Genomic DNA, 19,727 nt, shown 5'->3' with positions numbered 1-19,727 from the left:
TGCATGCCTCAGCAGCGTATTGCACAGCAATTCCAGATGCTGTAGGAACTTAGGTGGCGTAATGCACCTTAAATGACTTGGGGCACAGCAAACTAAAACTCCTCCAAGGAGTTTTAATTTGCTGCCCCTATGGCCGTGGAGCGAAGCACTGGGCCCGTGGAGCTCCACGGCTCTGCAGGAAGCCCTACAGGCAGCCTGGCAGCAGCCTGGGAAAGCAGCTCCACCCAAGAAAAGCGAAGAGCCTGATCTTTCCCCACCCCCCCCAACCTAGAGCCTGCCTGAGTTACGCAGAGGCCCGGTGCTTCCCTCCGTGGCTGTGGTGTCCCCTGGGACCACCCGATCTGGGTGTCTGCAGGTGGGTGCCACCTGGGAGGGGAGATGGTGCCACTGCCATGGAGGGAAGCACCAGCCCTTCCCCGCAGCCCAGGGACTGCTCCACCCACCAGCAGCTCGCCCTCCCCTCCCTGCCAGAAAGACAGGTAAGGTGTGTGTTTTTTAAAATCCACCGCTTTAATTTAGGGCCCCTGTTTTGTCTACACATGCCCTTCAATGCTAGACTATAGAGCTTCTGAACCATGAGAGAAGAACTTATTTGGAGCCTCCCAGGTTAATTGAACCCAGTGGCCACGTCCAAATGACTGCAGATGTGCAACAGGCAGGGTTTGAAATACAGGGGGGCCCAAGGGGACTGAGCCCCCCTCCCATAAGCCCCCCATAATAGATGAGAGCCCCTGGCCCACACCGCGTATTTCTAAGCAGTTCAGGCGGTGGCTCCTGGCTGCCACCACCACAGACTCCCCCGAAGATTTGGAGTGTAATTCAAACCCAAGCCAGATGCAGCACCTGCAGGTGTTCCCCGTGCTGCTGCTTTGCAGCACGGTGGGGCTTTCTTGACTTCAGGAGATCCCTTGGACAAAAAAACCCACACCAAAAAACAGGGCAGCACACATGGCCGCAACATATGCCGCCCAAAACCGGAGCCTGGCCACCCGGAGCCACAGTCCAGCTGCCAGCCAGGCTCCCCGCTGCAGGAGTGCTGCAGCTGCAGCTCCCTGAGGCTCCCAGGACCCCAGGTAAGGCTTCTGGGACCAGCACACTTGCTGGCCCCAGTCTCCCCTACCCCACCCAGGGTAAGAGTCAGAGCGTGCTTGGCATGGGCATTCCCCAGGGACAAGGTGCTGCTGCAACTTGTCCCTGGGAAAACACGTGTTCCTGCTTTGGGGATGCAGCCAGTGATGTTCTGCAGATCCTAGTAGAAGTAATTGGGACTTGGGTCTTTGCCTGTTTCATGTACGTGATTTTCATTTTTGTAGGTGCATCTGAATACATTGTTAAACATGAAAGAAACACAAGAAAGCTTATGTATAAACTGACAAAAGCATTTCCAATCCATGTCATTAAAGAGCAACGTTTGAAACCAGTCAATCCCATAGTCATAAGACAGTTTCCTGTCTCAAGTGAATATTTTTGTAGTTAAATATTAATAAGTTTTATCTAGTCTACTTATAAATATAACAGAATAGGTAATATCCACAGCGTTCATGATTAGCAGGGAATAACCTATGAGTTAAGCCATATCCTGAGATGGAAACGTCTCACAATTCCTATTTATTTCAGTTCATGCTGAGCATATTCAGACCTGCAGGAAGCATTCAAGTTGGAGTATAGCTTCAGTATTTTCTGTTTCACTAAGAAAAACCTGCATGTGGTTCCCATACTTCCGGGTGCTGAGAGCAGCCTGTGAAGGAGCTGAGTGCTTAGAAATTTGCAAAGATAGCTCAGTAGTCTGCAGGACTTGGGTCTTTTCTTCTGTCTAAGCTGATGCAATGTCAGCATTTAGCATATAATTAATTAAAATGATAAATGTGCGTGCTTATCTGGGCTATTCACGCCCTTAAGTATGCAAAACTGAGGTGATCCTTTTAGGGGAGATCCCATGTTCTTATGACATACCTTGTAACTCCTGTGACTGATCAGAGCTGCAGGGATAGCTTTGTTTTTTTAACAATAGTTTCATCCTCTTTGATCTCACCCAGAGCTGGAGGTTCATATGCAGTTAAAAAGGATTATAGAAAATAACCTAACTTTTCTGAACGGTTTTTGATTTATAGCAAAGGAGTGTGTGTGCACATATATGCCTGCATGTGTGTGCACCTTTATTGCAGAGGGCCCTACACAGCCTCGCACCCAGGACAAGTGCTGTCTGAGTTGTGTTTGCATTTGATTCGAACCTCACGCTTATTCTTCATCACTGTAATTCCACTGCCTTTTTATTAGAGTTACTCCTTATCTGCTTCATTGTAAGTTAAAGATTGTCATCATACCCATTAGATATTCTTATGCTTACAGACACATCAAATATTCCTTTTCTGGTTTTTTTGTACATCTATTAAGCACACAAAGACCTTGATCTTTCCTAAGTATGAGAGAGAATATTAAAAATAGATTGACGTTCAGTATGCTTTATTTCCCCTCTCTTTCTCTCTGGAACATTTATTTTTGTTCCTATTTAATTTCATTTTCTGTTGAAAGTATTTCTGTTTAAAATATCTGTTTTTCCTCTTCTTTAAAAGAGCTGAATTTCACTCATCTGAAAAGGTTATTAAAAGGATATTTTCTTTTGTAACAGCTGCAGTGTAAGGTTTGATAGCAACTCACCTGAGCAAATTAATTCTACTGATTAATTAATGTGACACCAACACAATTTTGCAAAGTGTATGAAACGTAATTGCTGCTGTCAACTTGTGACAGTCTTACTCACTGCTACACCCAAGGGTTAGCTACATCTTTTTTCCCCTCCATCTCTTTTATCTTTCTAGTAGTGATGGATTAGAGGTTGGCAAATCTTGTCACTCAGCTATTTTCCTTGCCAAAAAAAATGCAGGTTTAGGTTGACCAAGAATGTGTGTGCATTCTCACTGAATTATTTCAGCCAGAAAAAGAGTCAGAAAAATAAAGTCTGTTTCTTTCCCATGCTTTTTAAATGAAATGTTAAAGATTTTTAGTTCATATACATTTCATCCAAATATTGGAATGGGTTAAAAAAAATCAGAAAATGAAATGTTTTGCTCATGATCATATAGGGGTTTTTTGTTTGGTCATTGCATTTGGTTTTTTGAGTTTGTTTTCATTTTAGCAGATAACTGAAAAAAAGTGTCGTTTTTGCTTGCCCTAAGTTAACATTTTTCCCTGAGTTTTTGGTTCTTATAGGAACTTGCAAATTAGTTATTTGGAGAGCTCTAGGTTGAGTCCACCTTATTTGCCCCATATAAAAGCCTGGTCCCTTTCATTAAAGCATGCCATGTACAGCTGTGTAATGATTGCAGTACCAAAGTACTACCTCGACTAAAGGGAGTGCCTCAGTTTACCGAAGGTCTCCTGTTCAGTGAAGGGTGAACTCTTCATATTGCTGAGTCTAACATCACTCTACAATAATGCAGAACCCTTTTTGTTGCCATTTACATCCGTGCAATCTCCTTGAGGTCAGCTTATCATCTTTAGATTTGAATTGAATTTCTTCTCAAGATAAATGCTTGCAGCATGAGGAGTCCTGGCTCCCTCTCGGTAGCAATTGCATTGTAAACTCTAGTGCCTTGCTGTATTAATAGTTGCATTAATTTTCCTAGTAGCCAGGAGCTGCCAGCCTTTTCAGGCTGTGGGCCAGAATGACCCAGCTCAGGTCAGAGGTGGGTGGCTGCTAGGACCTGTCACCTGCTGCTTCCCACTGTGGCTTGAGGGAAGCCCCTGCGGCCACATCTTCTCCCTGTTGCAACGCGGGAGAAGTCCCTGCTGATGCACGCAGAAAGCCAGCTCCAATGACTCCGTGGGCTAGATCTGGCCTGCAACTCATAGATGCCTAGCCCTACCTGTAAACCGTAGGACATGAAACCTCAGAGGAGAAATTTCTGCATTTGAAGGGATCGGTGACAGATGTATAAATGAAAGCAGAAATGAATAACTGCATAGCAATCACTTCGTCTTGTCTTTTGCAGGCACGCCTACAATTTGTGTCACTGTCTGGGCTGTGCTGCGCCTTCACTTTGACAACAACGGGTAGGTACCACTGTCCGTGGTCCCCTGTTTGAATTTACCGTTAAAACAAAGGGCGGACAAGAAATGGGAGCAGGGTGGGGACGGGGACTGGTTTCTGTTCTCTTCTCTGTTGCTAATTCAATGCTTAGTCTAGGGGCAAACTTGAGGATGTACAGCTGGCCTCCTCTTGAGGTGCGGAAATAGATATGATAACACCTTAAACACTGCTCCCTCATTTTAGTCGGGGAACTCTGCAGGCACTAAGCATCTCTGAAAAACTGATGTGAACTTCCCTAAAGACTGGAGGTGCTCAGCCTGGGCATCTGTCACATTTTCCCCTTCTACTAAAAACCCCTTCTTTCCATTGAGGATTGTGTTGCTTTGATCCATTGTTCTATTTTGACATTAAACAAATTAAATCACTGATTTCCATGCCAAACAAGCTAGACACCCCTGTTGCGCCATGATTAGGATTGTAGCTTTGGTTCAAAATGCATGTAATTTCTCTTAGGAGTCCATGCAGTCCTTGTTTTAGGGGAAACTATCTCACAGGAGGGAAAACCTATGTTGTCTTTTTGTTAGAGAAGCTGATTAACATGCAGCACGCTTAAGTCGATTCTAGCTGAGCCACTCACTGGCTACTTTTTCAAAATCAGCAAGCATTGTTCTGGGACTCAGGGAGAAGCCAGTGAGAGTCTGAAAACGTTTCAGGAATTACAGGGCAGGGAAAAAACAGACAGAAAGGAAAAGAATTGAAATGTAAAGGCCGTAAGGCCAGGGTTCAAAGGCATGGACAGCTGGTGCCTCCTGAGGTTGGGGGGGCACCCACAGGAGCCGCCGGCGGTAGCGGGGACGGGACTGGCAAGCACCCGTGGACACCACTGGCAGCATTGGCGGCTGGGATGGGACTGGTGAGCACCCACAGATGCCACCATCGGGGACAGCCCTGTCAGGGGGGCCAAATGCCCTCCCTACCAGTCGCCTATGTTCAAAGGGGTTCCTGAAGTGCCACCATGCAAGTGCTGCCATGGCCAAGTATTAGGTTTCCCGCTTGACTAGGTTTCGGCATTTAGGATCTCCATGCAGATAGCAAAGAGATGGTGGAGGTGTCTAAGAGCAATTTGGCAGTTCTGCATAGAGAAGAGGGAGCAGTAGGCACTTCCAAATGGTGATTCAGAAAACCGTAGAAATAAAACTAACTAACTCTAGAAAGACGAAGTACTGTTGTACCTGCCCCGCTCAAGTGTAGTGGCACTGAATAGATGCTGCCCATTAGGCATCTCCATTCACTTACAATTCACGTTGCCTAGTCTCTGATCTGCAGATAACCTCCCTAAAGGTTTCCAAAGGCAGATGCTAGTTTGCCTAGTTTGGTGGTAACCAAACTCCTTCTCCCTTCCAAAAGACTGCCATAACCACTTGGCTGCACCCCAGCTGTCTCTTCTTTGCCCTCTTTCTGGCCCCAGGGCTCTTGTCTTCTTGGCTCTCCAGTGGCCCAGCCCCCATAGGAAGGGGGGAGAATATGCTCAGCTCATAATTTTATAGCCTAGTGGTTATGTCCCTCTTTACGAAGTGGAAGAAGTGGGTTCAAAGCATCTCAAGGTGAAGAAGGTCTAGAACCCCAGTGTCCCATTTCCTGGGCAAGTCTGTTAACCACTCGGCTATTGGGCACTCCTGCCTTCACTGTCTTTCCACTGAATTCAGTGCTTTTAATGTGAAGGAAACCTGGCTTTTGGGCATCTACCAGTAGAGGCCTCTCGAAGGACCCAGGCAAAGCTTCAATGCCTCTCAGCAGCAATTTGAATTCCCAAAGAGTTTCGGCAGGCACAAAAGCCCTGGCACTGATGCCTAGGGAACTTTGCAGGCCAGGATGGATGAATGAGTTCAGGGACTAATGAATTCAGGCACTTAATGAGATTTCTGGCTGCTGGTCCAGAGCCATTTTGAATTGCTTTTTGGGATGTGGGCGGCTGAAATCCACCTGGGTCCCATTTAAGCAGCTAAGGGATCAATTTGAATGGCCTCTCACTTAACCCCATACAGAACTGGCAAAGCCCCAATGATTTCAACTCCTGATTCACATCCATTTAAGGGGAGAAGTGCATTGGCTCTGTGGAAGTAAAATCTGGTGTCTGTTAATACAGTAATACTGTTGAAGTCCATGATGTGATTCCAGATTTACCCCATGGTAACTGAGATCAGAAATCACATGCTAGCATTGATTTTCTGATCAAGGGGAGAGCCAGACTTCCATGGTAGTATGGCCCTCGAGGTGGTATTTACACTCTTGCTGCTTTTGCATTAATGTTTTTAATTCCAATTTGGTCTATATATACCATTTGCTGCTAAGAGGGAGACCTGTTGGTACTTCTTCCATCCCTCCCCTTCTACAGGGATCACCAAAGTTGGACCAAAGTGCTCTTACCTAATATACATTTTGGCACATTATTTGTAGATGAATGAACTCTTAGCCACCGAATGACACACGTGAATACTTCAAATTACTGTTAAGCCATGCCCATATTCTCCTCACAGGCAGGGCCAGTCCAACCACTAGGCGAACTAGGTGGTTGCCTTGGGCACCAAAATTTGGGGGAGGGGGTGCCAAAATTATATGCAGGACAAAATAACAGGAACATCATTCTAAATAACAGAAACTGAAAGCATGAAAAGCCAAGCTCTAATTTTTTCCACAAATCTTCATGAGAATTTTCTTTTAATTGTACATGTATTATAATACATTCTGGTAGATTTTTTTCAGTATAATTGTGTTAGGATTAATGAAACATGTGAAACAATGATTAAAACATTTGTGTTTTTATTGTTTTATTGTTCGTTTTGAATATCAAATACGCACATGTAAAAGTTCATTCTAGACTTCTTATTTTCCTCTATATTGGAAGTGGTGGGGGTGCCAAGGTACACAGCTTGCCTAGGGTGCCAATTCTCCTTGGACCAGCCCTTCTTGCAGGCCTTGAAAGCAAGACTCAGCTATGCAAGATCCTGGCAGGTTCCGTTTTGTAGAGGGGATGGGATTTAGGCTTATGAGCCAAGATTTTCTAAAAGTGACCAATGATTTTAGGTAATTTGGGATGTCCAGTTTTTTAACAGGACCAGTGATTCTTTAATCACCTTTAAAAGAGCTTGATTTTCATACAGGGTTGAGCACCCAGTCTCTAAAGGCTCATTCTCTCTATGAAGCTTCTATGTGGGCACCCAGACATGAATCCACCTCCTTGATGAGGAACTTAACAGTGGGAGTCACCTTTTATAACTGCCTACGTTTGTCCAGGAAGCCTAAGCTTACACTTTGGCTTAGTCTTCTTCTGCTTGGCCAAGGACACCCACATTCTAGGTGTGACAGCACCTAAGTGGGGACAACGTAAAGGCTGGTTAGGATCTTACCTGACGTACCTTAGCTATGGCTTTGCAGGATGTCTTTTTCTGTGACACACTGTCTGGGATCCAAGTCCTATGCTTGAGTTTCAAGACTTTCTTTTCCCCTTATGATATATTCCCCAAGGAAAAAAAAAGCATCAGTTTGCTGGTTCTTCTAGTTGCATCTTTTTGCTTTCTCTCTTACCTCTGCCCTGGTTTTCTTCATCATTATTTTAGCTGCTGGGACATGAACGATAACACAGCCTTGTGGTGGGTCATCAAGGGTCCTGTGGTTGGATCAATAATGGTAAGTGCCATTTGGAGGAGATATTTCTCCAGGGTTTCATATACGAGATAGAACTGAATGTTAGCTAAGGACACGTCAAATTATCATATAGCCAGGGAAGAGGTATTTTTTCCATACCTAAATAAACTGAAAAGGATATGCTGCTCTTCACCCTAGGTGTACCCAGCTAGCCCTCTTCCCAAGCTTTGCAAACACCTTTGTATCAGTGTCTATATTCTAGCTGCAGATAGTCAGTCATGTACATCTCCTTTATAAATAAATACTCGCTGGAACAAGTTAGCAAAAGGGAAGTGATGAATCCTCCATCTCTTCATGCCTCAAAGTCCAGACTGGACGTCTTGCTGGAACATTTGCTTGAATTAAACCTGAATTACTGGGCTCTGTATGGAGGAAACTGCATGGACTGAGATGGCCTGTGATATGCAGGTCAGGTCTGTCCCGAGGTCGCTGCAACTGTTGGGGCACCTTGGATGCTGTAACAGCCCTCCTCCACTCTGCCCTGTGCTTGGCTGATATATAGGAGGTCAGACAAAATGATCTATTGGTCAGTTTTGGCCTTAAGTTGTCAAATTAACAGGATCCATATCTGAAGCCAGGATATGGGGTTAAACTACTTGCTGCCCTAGTCCGATGTCTCTTCTGAGATCCAGGTATGTGGAAACACGTTCAGAGAATAAGGCAGACCCAAAATAATAATGAATGCTAAGGTGTATAAAATAAAACCAAAGGGTCATAATGTCACTCTGAGGGTTTCACGTTAGGGGAAAGGCAGTTAGCCGTGTTAGTTTGCAGTCAGGCAGAAAGAAGGGCAGGCTGGCACCTTAGAGACGAGCTGGTCCAGAAAGGTATAAGCTTGCATAGGCAACAGCTTCATCAGATGCTAGGGGGATAGGGTAGTTACAGTCCTCCCACCCTCCTCTCTTGGGGTTTTACAACAAAGAGAGAATCCTAATTCGTGGCCAAGACATCCAGTGATGGGCACTGCCGAGATGATGCACTGAGTAATGCTGGTTGCAATATTTCTACCACATTTATTTGGGTCCAAAAAAATGCCGCTTCATCCAAATCGATACATTTCTCCAAAATGGTTCAATTTTGAAGGATATTAAAAAAAAAAAAAATCTCATTGGAAAAGGTATATTTGAAAGTTGTCCCTGTTTATTTTGTTTCGGGTTTCTTTTTTCCCCATGAAAAACTGTTTCTTTTAGCCTAAATAAAATTGTGTTTCTTGCCCTCCTCAGTGTTGCATCCATGCAGCCCCCCAGGGCTATAGCCAACAGCCCTCTCATAAACACCCCCCTGCCCTTTGGAAATTATGATAATTTCTTCTTTAATAACCATTTTGCACCACTATACTCCTTTCCAAGATGGGACCACTGGGGTGGCCTCTCCTGCCTACATGTATAAGTGGACTTAATATTGCTGTAGGGCACGTGTGATAAGGAAAACCCACCTACATTCCCCCCACATCACCTTTTTCTTCACACACCAGGAGCCTAATTCTGTGGTGCTGACTGCATGAATTAAATAGGAGCTGAAACTGCTCAGTGGAAAGACTAAGCCCTTGCCAACCAAGTATTGCCTGTATTTCCCTTGCAGTGGTTGATGATGATTTATACTTATCCATGGTAACTGTGTAGACAAGCCTGAAGAAAGCTTGTACTTATGATGCCTAGTCACAGGGCAATAAAAAAGTTATGTCCATAGCCTAAGACCCTTACAAGCCTCCCCAGTCAGTTCTTCAGGGCCCCAGCGGCACAGATGGGAAGGAGTAAGGTTGCAAATCCAGCTGGTCTCTGCCATCTTTGCCCTATTATACATTAGAAGTACAGCATGGCTAGTAGCAGTCTCCCCATAAATCCAGATAGCCTTTCACTTCTTTTTTTTTTTTTTTTCTCCTCCCAGATAAACTTTGTTCTCTTCATTGGCATAATTGTTATACTCGTGCAGAAACTCCAGTCGCCTGATATTGGGGGCAATGAATCCAGCATTTACTTGTAAGTACATATAAAGCCGTAATTTGATTCTGATGTCTAATATACACATAGGAAAAAAAAAAAAAAAGAAGAAGCCCTGAAATAAATTTGTTTGGCTTGTCTGGAGGCATCACAGAATCTATTAATGATTAATGATCTGTCTTAAACCCAGTGTTCACTCAGATACATTGAGTGGAGATGTGATGTTTCTTTAAAGAACATGGATCATTTTAAATATCCTATATAAATTTATATATGTGTGTATACATACACACACACATACACATATTATAAATAACTGACCTGTAAAGCATATATATATACACACATATACAATACGCACACGCATATATGTATATGTATATATACATGTGTATACATATATACACACACACACATATATGTATATACATGTGTCTGTAGGCTTCACAGATCAGTCACTTGAAAACAACATACTGACTTGACTTAAACAGATGATTATACTCTCCAGGACAACTGCTGTGCTTCATACGTTCCAAGGACCTGACCCACTCAGTTAATCCACTCAAGGGCCTGACCCATATAATTCAGTGAAATTCAATCTATTAACTTCAGTGGATTTAAACTAGACTTTAAACTGGAAAACCCACAAAGTTAAATACATTCTTGTTTCTGTTATTTTCAAACCCATCAATTAAAAATCCTTTTTTGCTCTCTGGATTGTTTAAAAGCTCACAATGAATCATAAAATTGTCCATGTGAGGTTTTAAATCTTTGCTCGTGTCTCCAATTTTGCCTCCCTTTTGTTTAGCATGTGTTATTTTCATTAGCTTAATTTGGCTGTAAATCCCCATTTGGAGTATGTGCATGTCTTTTAACTCATTCTCCCATGAGGATGATTTTTGTTTCTGGTATGTTAAAAGAAGAATGTACTAGCTACAGAGTGTTTGGTGGGTTTTCAGGCATGTTGCAAAACTTCAAGGGAAACTTGTTGTCAAATTTGTTCAAGCTAAAGCAATGTTTCTTGTTTGTCTGGCTTCCCGTCATACTGAAAAAATCCAAGATATACTACATTCAATTCAGCATAAAATATAACAGCTTAAAGGAGAAGGTCCCATTTCTTGTAGATTTATTTAAAAATATTAAATGTTAATATACATACACACAGACATAGACATAGACACACACACACACACACACACACACACACACACACACACTGCTTCCCCTGCTCCCTTGGTAGCTATGGCTGCAACATAATTAAACAGCCAATCCAACTGTCATGGGTGTTTTCTTAATCAGCTGTCCAGCTGAATGTAGTGTAGTAAGTTGTTCATCTCATGCTTTTTAAGCTATAAGTGAAGAATCCCCATGGGTCTGTCTAGTGGCCATTCTTTAGCAGATATAGGAGATACAAGGAAGTTCAGGTTTTTGGTCCCTAAATAGCTAAGTATTTTTCATGCCATCCATGACAATGGATTTTAGTATTTCCTGTAAGAAAGAGTGCAGTTAATTATTTTGCCTGAGCAAGCACTGCACAACTGATCGATACAGCCATCTGTATTTCAGAGTATAAGCTTCAAGTTTTCATTGCAAAATATTGTCGTATTGGCATTTTGCTATAGACTCTAATGAGACCAGAATTTTGCCCTTCATTGTAAAGGTTGATATGGTTTTTCTAACCTATTACTGGATCTTCTTTCCATTTGCACGAAATCATGACATTTCTTTGGATCGCTTTGTCCTAGCGGTCTTTCTGAAATGGAATGAGCATTTACTTAAGGTGTTTCACTCAATGCCTGCTCTAATCTTTATTTCAGAGACATAAATAATGCATAAGATAGATTCTTTGGATATACATTGCTGAGATTTACTGCTGGGAGAAAGCATGATATATAGGTGAACATTGTTACCCATATGGACTGCCCATTCCAGTGCATTAGACTTCCCATATTCCAGGAAATCACCATTTAATCTTATAGCACAATTGGCCCTTTCTTCCAACAACTTGCAAAGTGCATGTCTGGTGTCGGCTGCACATCTATCACTTATGAAGCAAAGCATGCCATATACATTTTCAATGACTTGACAATGCTATAAAGCATCCTTGCCACTGTTTGGTCAATACGTTGATTGGGATTCACTGGTATTTTTTCCTATGTGTATAGTTAGCAACCAACCAAAAAAAGCGCAAAAGAAAGAAAGCATCATGTTTTCTGTTTCATTCGCTGCCATTTTTTTTTCATATTTGTTTGCCACTTTATAAATGGGTGTGTGTAAATATATGCATTTATGTACATATTATTAAGTGGAGTGTTGTTTATACAAACAGATTCAACAGCAGAAATGATTTATTAAAATGATGTAAAAAAGACACGTTTATAAAGCAATGCATGGGCATATGCAGCATGTCAATATGCGGTATACAGATGTGTCGTTACATTAAAAGGAAAAGATGGAATATATTGTGGTTATGCCATCACCATATTGAAATTCCCCTGACCAACACTCTGGTCTACATTGAGCTTTTCTAACGACCTATGTTGTTATCTCAAACTAGCAAGTATTTAATAGCTCATTCCTTTAACTGGGAAAGAGAAGCAAATACTTCCAGACACTTCACAGTAGTTTACAGGTCAACAAACATACTAAAAGTTGTTTCTTTGTCCTTTGCTCTAAAATACTTTGAGAAAAGCATTGTTGGGTTCAGGCTAAATGGGAATGAAAAGTGAGACAGGTTATTTTGTATCCCAGTTCCCACCATGAAGCCATGGATGATATTCTCATTTGTTGAATGCTGATAGAGGCGAGGGAAATACCTTTGGGTGAAAATTTGCCTTTATTAACATCAACAGAGGTTTTGCTGTCAACTCCAACAGGACTAGGATTTCACCTGTGGATTTCGCCAGGATTTAGTTCATGAAAACATGTAACTAAATGGCCAGCATTCTCACTCACGTAGTCCCATTTGGTCAAATTCTACAACTGTTCGGTAAATCACTTACGCATGTGCCTAATTTAACGTGTACTTAAAACCATCCTTCTTCAGCAAAGAAGTGCCAGCGTAAGTCTTTCAGACTTCAGTTTGACATCAGCACATGCTTGAAGTTAAGTCCATGCTCAAATGCTTTGTTAAACTAGGGTTTTATACCTAGAAGTTGAGAAGCAGATCTGCGTCACCACTGGGCCCACAAATTGTGGTGGAACCACTTATTTGAGTTACCATCCATGAATAATAATATCTACAAGGGTTAGGATCTTTACATCAACTGAACAAGACTACTTTAAATATTTCACCATTTAATTTTTTGTCTTTTAAAGAAGAGGTACTATGGGAAAATTTAGCCTGTACATTTCCTTATCAATCTTCATGTTTGTCATATTTTGTAAGGACAACAATCATTTCACTCACATGGGACACAGGCTACTTAACTCATAGATTCATAGATGCTAGGGTCGGAGGGACCTCAACAGATCGAGTCTGACCCCCTGCCTAGGCAGGAAACAGTGCTGGGGTCAGATGACTCCAGCCAGATGCCTATCCATTGTACAATCCATTACCTATTGTAACTCAATACAGTTATGATATCCATTATATTTTTGGAATCGTATAGAACAGTGCCACTCATCAGAGTGCTGTGGCAACCTGCCAGGGGTGCCATGATGCTGGCACTGTCACTGCAAGGTGAAACTGCCCTCGATTTTCAAGAGGTGCATCAGAGCCAAATGGGGAAGAGCTGCAGCAGAAGCAGTGCACCTGCCTGCATAATGTAATACAGACCCACCTTCCCTTTGTGCCTGTTTCCCATGCCTGTGACTTCAGTATAGCACCCACTTGGCATGCCCATCCTACCCCCTCAGCACTCTCCACATGCTCCATGTGCAGCCCAGCACATTGTCCCTGCTGGTTGGGTGTCCCCAGACCCTGACCCTTATGACCCAAGGGCTGGAGTTCAAAGGGGATTTCCCTAGGGTAATAGAGAAAAGATCTTGGCCTAGTGATTCCTGATCCCCACCAGTGACCTGGATCCATGTGTGGGGAACTCCAGTTATGTTGGGAAGCAAACATGCACTGGGCCAGGCAGAACTAGGGGAAACCATCTCTGCCAGCACCCTGAAGGGGTCCTTTGTTTTAAATGTCCTTGTGTAACAAGGTATTTAGCAGAAATCACAGATTTCATTGGAATTTGGCAGGCCATCCTGTGAGCACTTCTGCTCTAGCCTTGAACTTGCAGCCTCTAGGGTGTTAACTATGCGTTTTACTGCCTGTGCCACCCCAATCCTATCTGAAGTACTGACTGTAATATAAATACAATTATCTAATGCAGGGGTGCTCTACCCTAACCCATGCAAGTGTGTCATCCAGGGTTCCCTATGGGACTGAAAATGTGGCAGGAAAGGAGTAGTGGCAGTGTGCTCTGCTGCTGCCAAATTTCCAGACCTGATCATTAGAGCCAGTACATGCAGCAGGTCTGAAGCAATTCCTGGCCTCATCCAAACACTTGGGGTCCAATCTGGGTGCGTAGAGCCGGACCGAGGTGGTACAGGGTCCTATCCGGGTGGTGTGGGGGCTGGCCAAGGCATCATGGGGCCAGATCTAGATCATGTAGGGCCTGATTCATTTTCATAGAGCCTGGTCTGGGTGCAGATGGATCAGATGTAGGTGGCATGAGGAAGCAGGGGTTTAGGTTGTAGCCGTGTTGGTCTAAGGACATAGGCAGACAAGGTTCCTTGAGTGAATTTGATATCTTTTATTAGACCAACCCAAATAGTTGGAGAATAGTTATTAAGCAAGCTTTTGGGTTCAAAAACCCTTCATCAGGCTAAGGAAGTTTCAGCAGTTGGTGTGTGCTCTTCCTGGATGAAATGAAAAGTAAAGAAGCCAGAGGCTGGTGGCATGAGGATGAATTCAGGTACAAGGGCTGGGCTGAAGTGGCACAGGGCCCAACTGGGCAGCACCCAGTCCCCATCTGGTGTGTGGAGCAGGTATCTGACCTGTGGGCTGGTCCCACACTACTCCTGTTACCCACAGGGCCAAAAGGTTGAGCAACACAGATCTAATCATTTAATACCATAATAGAATTATAAAGTTTATTATATGAATAATATATTTAGGTTATTTTTTGGAATGGGATGCCACTAAATGCTGAAAAGTTTTGGAGGGGTGTCTTGAGTCTAAAAAGATTAAGAACCATTGATGTAGAACATTACATGGTTAAGCTGGGGAGCTGTGGCCTCGACCATCACACGGTCTGATGGCTGGGGAACTGGCCACAGGGTCGGACCCAAAGAGTAGTAGTTGATGGGAGTGAATCAACATGGTGCAAGGTAACCAGTGGCATCCCTCAGGGCTCAGTACTCAGGCCAGTACTCTTCAACATGTTCATTAATGATCTGGATTTGGGCATCAGGTGCAGGCTGGCAAAGTTCACAGATGACACTAAACTATGGGGGAAAGCAGTCACACTGGAAGACAGACTGGGGTTACAGGCTGACCTGGACACAATCACAAGGTCGGTGTACTAAAACCTGATGGCCTTCAACATAGAGAAGTGCAGGGTACTCCACCTTGGGAGCAAAAACCAGCAGCATACTTATAGGCTCAGCAGTGCTGCGCTCACTAGCACCACAACCGAAAGAGACTTGGGAGTCTTGACTGACCACAAGGTAAATATGAGCCACCAATACAATGCCATAGCTGGCAAAGCAAACCAAACTCTGGCATGTATCCTTCGATACATCTCGAGTAAAACCAGGGACATCATCCTCTCACTTTACTCAGCCTTAGTGAGGCCACAGCTGGTGCACTGCATCCAGTTTTGGGCCCCCCACTTCAGGAGGGATGTAAATAAGCTTGAGAGAGTCCAAAGGAGAGCCACCCGATCAAAGGCCAAAAGGGCAAGCCTTATGAGGAGAGGCTGGTGGACATTGGACTCATCAGCCTGGAGAAGAGAAGGCTCAGGGGGGACTTGGTGGCAACCTACAAGTATATAAGGGGGGGAAGGGTGCATCAAGACCTGGGAGAACAGTTGCTCACCAGGGCTCCTCAAGGGATAATAAGGTCTAATGGCCACAAACTCCTGGAAGGCTGATTTAGACTGAACATAAGAAAAAACGTCTTTACGGTCCGTGTGCCCAGCGTCTGGAACAGGCTCCCCCCAGAGGTGGCGCAACTACCTACTCTGGACTCATTCACAAGGTGTCTGGATGCTTATCATGCTGAGATCATTTGACCCCAGCAGACTTCCTGCCTATGACAGGAAGGCTGGACTCAATGATCTCACAAGTCCCTTCCAGCCCCTAACGTCTATGAAATTACCTTACTTAGATATGAGCCAATATAAGCATCATTGCTTATGTCAATTAAAGTCCATCTTTACGAAACATGAAGTTAACTTGTGGAATGGAGGTGATGGAGGCAGGTAACATAGCTGGGTTCCAAAAAGGGCTGGATACATTCATGGATGATAGATCTATTATTGGCTATGGTTGCAGACATTTCCTCAGGCATCTGTAACCCAATAATTGGTGGGTGCCAGGGGCAATATTGAATAGGGACAGGCCACTCTAGAGCTATCTGGTTTTTGATACTCTCTGGGTGGGTCTACACATGAATATTAATGTGACACAATAAACACCAGTATAGTTTGCACTGGAGTTTATCACTTCCAAGTGCAATGTTTACTTGTGCACCTGGGACTGCAGCACATTGGGTAGTGCAGCTCTGACTAGCAGGGAGCCTGGATAATCAGCCTGCCAGCCCAGGACAGCTCCAAACCAGCGCTATGTGCTGCAGAGGGGCTAGCGGGAGCATGAGGGTGCAGAGTGCTGGGCTAGCCAGTAGGCAGCCCCCATAATGTAGCACCCTTGTGCCCCAGCCAGCCCCATTAACATCTACACCTGTGTTGCAGTGGAGTAAATAACTCTGCCATTGAATAGTACTTGTATCTGGCAGTGCTATGCTATAGTGCAGTTAATTAGTTTACTCGGACCTAGTAGCTCCACACATGTAGACCAGTGATGCTTTACTGTGGAGCTAATTAGGCAATTCCACAATAAACATTTCATGCAGATGCACCCTTCCTGTATAACATCTACTTCTGCCACTGCCGGAGACAGAATAGTGGGCTAGATGGACCATTGGTCTCACCCAGTATGGCACTTCTTATGTGCATCTATTCCAAATCAGTGTGACTGTTCATGTGACTCAAGAAGTCTAGGCTAGTTACTGGCTTTTAGAGAGAATTTTGTTTTCAGGTTACCTTTATGGTAGGTGGGAAAGATTTTATCAACCATTTTCTCCAGTTAAATTTGGAAATGGAAAGTATAATTCTGCATAGATACTGTGGCCCTAATTCTGGCAATCATTTGAGCACATGTTTAATGACTTTGGCACGGTGTGCTCAGGACATACTGCTGCCATGGTGTAAACATCAGCCCCTTTCAGGCCCAGTTTCTCATTCCCCTCATACCACGTATATAGTCAAAATGGGTGCCAACTTCTGCTAGTGTAACCCCATCAGAGTGGCCAAACTGGACTGAGGACTAGGGGTGTGTGAAGCAGGCTGTATTCAATTCAGATTCAGCCCAATTCAGGGGACAGTGTTTCGATTCACTGATTCGGATAACTGTGCCAAATCAATTTGGCTGAATCTGAAGATTTGATTCCACTTTGGAGAATTAGCGATTTTGCCATAGAAACAGCTTTATATGTTTTTTCTACATACCTCGAGGTACCAGGTGCAGCTTGTGAACATTGAGATGGTGGAGCGGATGGAGCATCCCACAGGAGTGTCCGTCCCCCCACACATGCTCAGCCGTGGACCCAGAGGCAGACTGGAATTAGTCCTGGTTCACTTCCAGGTCTGCCGCTGAGCACATGGGGGACCCTCCTCTGAGGCCCCCTGGCTCGGTGATCAGCTGCAGGGTGACCCCAGGTGCCAACCCATACCCAGAAGGTACCAGTCACCAAGCCAGGGGGCGTAGGGAGAGGGTCCCCCACATGCTCCACAGAGCACCTGCAAATGGACCAGAAGCGCATCTGGTCTACTTCTGGGTCTACCACCAAGTGCGCTGGGGACCCCCCTGCACTCCCATGGGAAGATCCATCTGCCCCACTATCTCAGTGATCATGAGCCACCTGGTACCTTAAGGTATGTAGAAAAATCATATAAAGCTGTGTCTATGTATGAATCATCGAATCTCTCCGAATTGAATCGGAGGCTTCCAATTCAATTCGGAGAGATTAATGGGTCTCCTGATTCTATTCAGATCTGGAGATTCGGCTGCTGAATCGAGCTGAATCTCCTCTGAATCGAATCAGTGACCGAAGCTTCGCACAGTCCTACTGAGTACATCTTGTCTTGTCTGATTTTGGAAAGTGAGGAGTACTGGCCCAGTTAATACTTGGATGGGAGACCACTTTTGGGGCCGTAGATACAAGCCAAATAGTTGTTGAAGGAAGGTAAACCCAGGCACGCTGTGGCCAGCAGCTCTCCAAAAGGTTGGGTTTTTCAGACCTCCCAGACTCTTATCAGGAGCATCTCACAATTTCTTTATTTTCTCTGCTTACCACATATGCATATTCAGTGTCCCAATCCTTCATCCCAAAACCCCTGCTGAAGTTAACAGTGGCTCTGGATGCACAAGGAATATAAGATCCAGCCCTTGAAATTTAGCAGTCAATTAATAGATACACTGTAGTTCATAAGCCATACGGACTAGTTTCACCAGCTTGTTGGAAAGTCCTATTTAATCTCTGTTCACAGAGTAATAATAATAATTTCATCATAAAATCATTTCACACAACATTAACCTTTAACAGACCTATGACAGCCTTGTGGTTAGATGCACCATGCCTGCTGCTGCTAGGCACACTACAGAGGAAGCACATTGCCTTAATTTTGACACTAAAGTGGCTTTAGTATAGACAGTATGGATTGTGAGACTTAAAGGATTTTTAAGGTGCAGAAATCAGCAACACAGATGTATTTACAATCACAAAAATTAAATCCTCCTTTTAAATAACCTTTCCAGTTACCACGATGAGCAATTTTGTTTGTTTTTAAGCGGATAACAATGAGAAGCATTTAGCTGGTTCCACATGTCCTTAATTTTATTGTGCATAATAGCTTAGTAGTTGTTACCTCCAGTTTTGGGAACTCATGTTTTCATTACCACCCTCATCCAATTTGCTATTGAGCATGATGGAGTCTGACAAAATAGATAATGTTTCTCTTTTATTTTTATCTATTGGAAGAGAGATGTTGTAGCTATGATGGTTCCAAAATTATGTAAGAAGCAAGGATTCTTAGGGCAGTATCTTTTATTGGACTGCCTCTGTAGTTGGGATAAAATTAGACCACTTTTGAATTCAAGACTTCCTTCAAACTCTTGTCTGTTTTTATCCCAACTACATAGTTGGTCCAATAAAATATACCACCCTAAGAAATCCTTGCCTCTTGTTTCTTTTAAGGATGTTTTATAGGAAACACCCTGTGTGACTTGGCTGTTTGTTTGGCTTGGCTGGTGGTTGGATTCATGAACAAAAAATACGTATCCGAGGTGGATACTGGGAGAAAACACCATGTTTCATTGTTAATCCCTTTATAATGTTAGGATTTAGCATTTCACGTGCTTTTAAATTGGTTTGTGATCATGGACAATCAGATTTTCTTCCTGATGTAACCATCTTACCTCCAAGACTTAAGAGTGATGAGCCCAAAAGAAGGCATAGCAAAAACACTCTTTTAGACTGGTGTTTTTTAGCACTGGCGGGGAGGGGGCACAGTCCTCGAGCTCCCTGCACATGGGGGAATGAATGCTGGTCAGCTGTCCTGGCCAGCTGTTTCTGAGCAGGCTACAGCTCCTCTTGCCTCCTGGCCTCAGCCAGTGCATGGAGGCACCCAGCCCCCACCATCAAACACCGAATGTCTGTTACTTTCGATGACGCCATAACTTAAAGCACTTTGTGTAACGCGCAAAAAGTTACAGCATGATCAAGGTGCCCATTGATAACTTCTATAAGCGCCCCTGGCATCATGAAACCTGCTCCA

General features: G+C 43.8%; 1 protein-coding gene across 1 annotated transcript in view; it reads left to right on the top strand.

The window, feature by feature from the left end:
• ADCYAP1R1 (ADCYAP receptor type I) overlaps nucleotides 1-19,727 on the top strand; it is a 133,500-nt gene that overhangs the window by 93,586 nt on the left and 20,187 nt on the right. The window contains exons 9-11 of the mRNA XM_025206814.1: nucleotides 3,993-4,053; nucleotides 7,648-7,717; nucleotides 9,623-9,714. Coding sequence (XP_025062599.1) covers nucleotides 3,993-4,053; nucleotides 7,648-7,717; nucleotides 9,623-9,714 — 223 coding nt within the window. The remainder of the gene's footprint in view (nucleotides 1-3,992; nucleotides 4,054-7,647; nucleotides 7,718-9,622; nucleotides 9,715-19,727) is intronic.

Source organism: Alligator sinensis, unplaced genomic scaffold (genome assembly GCF_000455745.1).
Source record: "Alligator sinensis unplaced genomic scaffold, ASM45574v1 scaffold531_1, whole genome shotgun sequence".
NCBI classification, from domain to species: domain Eukaryota; kingdom Metazoa; phylum Chordata; order Crocodylia; family Alligatoridae; genus Alligator; species Alligator sinensis.
This window is presented reverse-complemented; position numbering and strand designations above follow the sequence as displayed.